We start from the raw sequence: 4,298 nt of genomic DNA, 5'->3' as shown, positions 1-4,298 counted from the left end.
TCTGTGATGGATGATCAGCAATATACGGAGGAGGCTGGAATGATGAGGACATTCATAGAGGAGGACACTCCTACACAGATCAGCACAGGTCAGCCATTATATATTCTTCTCTCATCTCTGCTCACTGATTGGTCCGAAGTGGGGTGGAAGCTAAATGATATCAGTTAATAATAGGTTAGTAATAGTCCCCTCTCCCTTGTAGGGTGTGTATAAAGCATGCTCCTCTAGGTTCCTCCTCTTCTGGCAAGGCTAGGTATATTTAGTAGTGTTGGAGGAGCTCCAAAGGCGCTATGGTAGACGAAGTGTGGGGTCCCAGCTAGTTGAAATGTTTATTTGGGTAATGTAACCCTCTCATAATGGGCCATCATATTTTTCTATCTTCTAGGACACTCCATGGAAAATCCCTCAAAGGATCATCTGACTTTATCTCCGGATTGTAAAATAGAGGCTGTGACAAGAGATTGTGCGGGAGAAGAGACATTTATCTGTGTTGGGTGTGGGGAAAGTTTTAGCTCTGAACAAAGTTTTTCTATACATCAGCAATCTCCAGAAGGAAAGAAGCCATATTCCTGTCCTAAGTTAGGGAAATGTTTGGTGCGTAAAACAGAAGTCATTACCCATCAGAGGTCTTACACTGGAAAGAAGTCATTTCTCTGTCCCGAGTGTGGGAAAAGCTATACAAGAAATTCAGGTCTTATTGCACATCTGAGATCTCACACAGGGGAGAAACCATATTGCTGTGCTGAGTGTGGGAAAGAATTTTGCCGAAAATCACATCTCGTTACACACGAGATGTCTCACACAGGGGTGAAGCCATATTCCTGTCTTGAGTGTGGGAAAACATTTTCAAACAAGAACAATTTTTACAGACATAGGAGATTGCATAGGGGTGAGAAGCCTCATTATTGTTCTGAGTGTGGGAAAAGTTTTCCACAAAAAATAGAACTTGTGAGACATCAGAGATCTCATACCGGAGAGATGCCATATTCCTGTTCCGAGTGTGAGAAAAGTTTTGCATTGAAATCAGAACTCAATGTACACCTAAGAACTCACACAGGGGAGAAACCATATTCCTGCCCCGAATGTGGGAAATGCTTTACACAAAAAACAGGTCTCACAATACATGTGAGAGGTCACACAGGGGAGAAACCATTTTGCTGTTCTGAGTGTGGGAAAGGATTTTACCGAAAATCCGATCTCATTAAACACCAGAGGTCTCACACAGGGGAGAAGCCATATGCCTGTGCTGAGTGTGAAAAAACATTTTCAAACAAGAACAATTTTTCCAGACATCAGAGACTGCACACGGGCGAAAAGCTCTATTATTGTGCTGAATGTGGGAAACGCTTTTCACGAAAGATAGAACTTGTCAGACATGAGAGGTCTCACATTGGCGCAATGCCGCAAAGCCCTTTTCCTGTGTGGGAAAGAATGGGAAAAGGTATGCGCTAAACTCATTTCACCGAAATTTTTGCAAATCGGGGATCTCACACGGGGAGAGGCCAAAATACTGCCCTAATTTGCAGAAAATAATGTTTACAGAACTGCGAAAAAAAACGGTTCACGTGGGCATGAAGCCACTTTACTGTTCTGAGTGCGGGAAATATTTCTCAGATTAAACAAATCATTCCTTAAATCGGAGGCATTAAAAACCCTGCACAACCCTAGAGTTGTATTAGTGTTTTGAGTGCGGGAAATGTTATCATCAAGGGGCGACGCACACCTTGAATTACACAAGTTTAAGCATTCCTTTGATGTTCGTCATAGAAGAAATGTCGAGAAAATCCGGCATTGGCATAAGCAGCTGTATGTGCATGACTGCTGACTGCTAGGGTTACTATGACAAGTTAGGATGCAACGTTTTCTATTTGCTTTATAATATTGCTGGTTTATTAAGATGTTATTTTGTTTACAAATATAAATATTTACAAAGTTTTTATTTTTGTCAGTTGGTTAATAAAAGTCTTCTTCATATCTGGGCAGTGAAATGGTTTTTCTTTAGTTCCTAACACTGTACTTTCTATACTTGTGTAATGGGTTTCCATTATTCTGGCCAGTTGCTGTTGAAGGATCTGCCTTTCCCCTTACAATATTTTTTCATAAATAGTATCCCATAATATAGGTTAAAGGATATGAATATGGAAACTCTTGAGGTTATGCAATTCGGGGGTGCAATCTGATAAAGCCAAGTGGGGCAAATGATGGATCCATTGCTTGGCAATAGAAACGGACCCTGAAAAGGAGGTTTCTTGCCCCGGAGAACTGAATGGTGTTTTCCCGTGCTACTTGTGTTTTCCTGGACTCGCTGGAGGCAGAAACACCAACTAAACCTCCCTCACTGATCACTGGATATCCCCGATATCTCCAACACCCAATCATCTTTAATAACTTTACCCCACAAGGGGGCTAAAGGCAGGGAGCTGGAGTTACAATGGGGGTGGCTTGAGGGTATCACAACAGTGCTCAACCCAGAATTTTTTTTAAGCCGGGTGGGAAGAAATTGTAGGTGGGTGGCAGCCCCTGTATTGTGACCAACATCCAAAAACAGCCGGGTGGGTGCTGAAAAGTGCCGGGTGGTGCGCCCAGCTAAAAGGGCCTGGGGAGAACCCCGCACAAGGTCTGTAAGCAAAATGGGTAATCAAGGTAGATATACACATTGCTGTTTTACACTAGGAAACATTTATTTTGATTGCAGTTCCTCCCAGCTCCACAAAGTAGTTACTATAGGTAGTCAGTTCCTAGTTTATCCCAACTTGGATTTTAGCTTTCTCACCTTGGATTAGAATTTCAGCAATCCTAGCTCGGATCAGAATTTGGATATTTTAGGAAAAGCATCCAATGACAAGCAGCTGCAGACCCACACCTTTCTCAAAGGTCACCTCAGGCCTCTATGACAGATGACATAAGCAGCCACTTTGTGCTAATTTTAGTCAAGCACAGAGCTGATAATAGGGACGCATAGGAGTTAAAATGGTAAAATCACAGCATTTCCAGTTACACACATCCTTCTTCCCCCCCCATCAGTGCTGATAAAAGCTTAACTGTAAACTATGGGTAGCAGCAGGAGGGAGGTCACCGGAAGCATCACTACCAAGAACCTCACCACCAATGCTAGCAGACAGAAAGGTCACGTTATACATTCACCCAAGGTAGGAAGAGTCAGAGTCCTTCCAGCTAAGCTTGTGAACTGGCTCGCTCACCATCTGTCACAAAAGGGAGATGAAGACAGTGAACATGATGTATTACCCAGGAGCCCACGCTGGATTTGATACAGCAGGAGAAAAAGGAGAATTGCTCACTTACCTTGCCTCACAATTGGGAGGAAATCAGTGAGGTGTTGCACTTTTATGGGAGGCATGCACTGCAGCTGGAGGGAGGTGGACTACATGAAGAAGATGAGGGGGAGGAATGGTCAGGTATAACGCTAGGAGGTGACCCAGGTCATCACCGGTCTAAAAGACATTAATAGACTAGGCTAACATTGGAACAGATTCTAAGTCCACTTTGGCAAACATGACAAGTTGTATGCCGGCTTGTTTAGGGTTTGACAAGTGTATTTGTAATATTAAACAAAGAGGCAACTGCTGGATAGTCTCGCTCCTACACCCTCACTATGCAAATTTGAGGAATTGTTCAAATCTTCTGAAAGGATGGGAAAACTGCACTAATATGAACAAACATTGTCCACCAGGACAGCCTTATTCTATAAACTGCTTACCAGTGCCTCATCTCATCAGACATATTCCCATTGCATCGGCCGTCAGCCCCTTTTATCTCATCCATCAATTACCAAGGCCACCTATAGGCCCTTGGACATGATGGCCACCTATAGGCCCTTGGACATGATGGCCAACTATAGGTCCTTGGACATGATGGCCAACTATTTCCGGCTGCACTGGTAGCTTGAGATTAGGAGTTATGAATACCAGCTGAACTAACTTATTTCTATATGGCATGTCCTGTTTCCTGGTACCTAAGTACCTGTTTCACTCTTGACCCCATAAATTACTGGGTCAGGAAACTTTGCCAGAACTACCTGAGTATGCCAGTGCAAGTGGAAATGTTGCTGCCACCATCATTGTCCACCACCAGTATGGACGTATGGATGTTCGGTAAAATAAACCAATCCTGCATTGGCGACCTATTTCAGCCACCTCTTACTGTCACCAAACGGTAATTGCACCACCACCATCCAACTACCCCAAGGCCACCACAAACCGTCAACAGCAGAAGTGAAGCTGAACCAATCATAGAAAAAAGGATCCCAGATTCCTAAAACCAGCCTAATAAACCATTGG

General features: G+C 43.5%; 4 protein-coding genes across 9 annotated transcripts in view; 3 read left to right on the top strand and 1 right to left on the bottom strand.

Moving 5' to 3' along the window:
- Window positions 1-4,298, bottom strand: part of LOC140338992 (uncharacterized) — a 223,720-nt gene that overhangs the window by 99,012 nt on the left and 120,410 nt on the right. The window lies entirely within an intron of this gene.
- LOC140338947 (uncharacterized) overlaps window positions 1-4,298 on the top strand; it is a 90,659-nt gene that overhangs the window by 20,437 nt on the left and 65,924 nt on the right. The gene's annotated exons all lie outside the window — the stretch shown is intronic.
- Window positions 1-4,298, top strand: part of LOC140338978 (uncharacterized) — a 41,386-nt gene that overhangs the window by 5,408 nt on the left and 31,680 nt on the right. The window lies entirely within an intron of this gene.
- Window positions 7-1,974, top strand: LOC140339090 (uncharacterized). The gene is made up of 2 exons (XM_072423642.1): window positions 7-88; window positions 386-1,974. The coding sequence occupies exons 1-2, from the start codon at window positions 7-9 to the stop codon at window positions 1,450-1,452; spliced, it is 1,149 nt and encodes a 382-aa protein (XP_072279743.1). The 3' UTR covers window positions 1,453-1,974.

Source organism: Pyxicephalus adspersus, chromosome 10, assembly GCF_032062135.1.
Source record: "Pyxicephalus adspersus chromosome 10, UCB_Pads_2.0, whole genome shotgun sequence".
Classification (NCBI taxonomy): Eukaryota; Metazoa; Chordata; class Amphibia; order Anura; family Pyxicephalidae; genus Pyxicephalus; species Pyxicephalus adspersus.
This window is presented reverse-complemented; position numbering and strand designations above follow the sequence as displayed.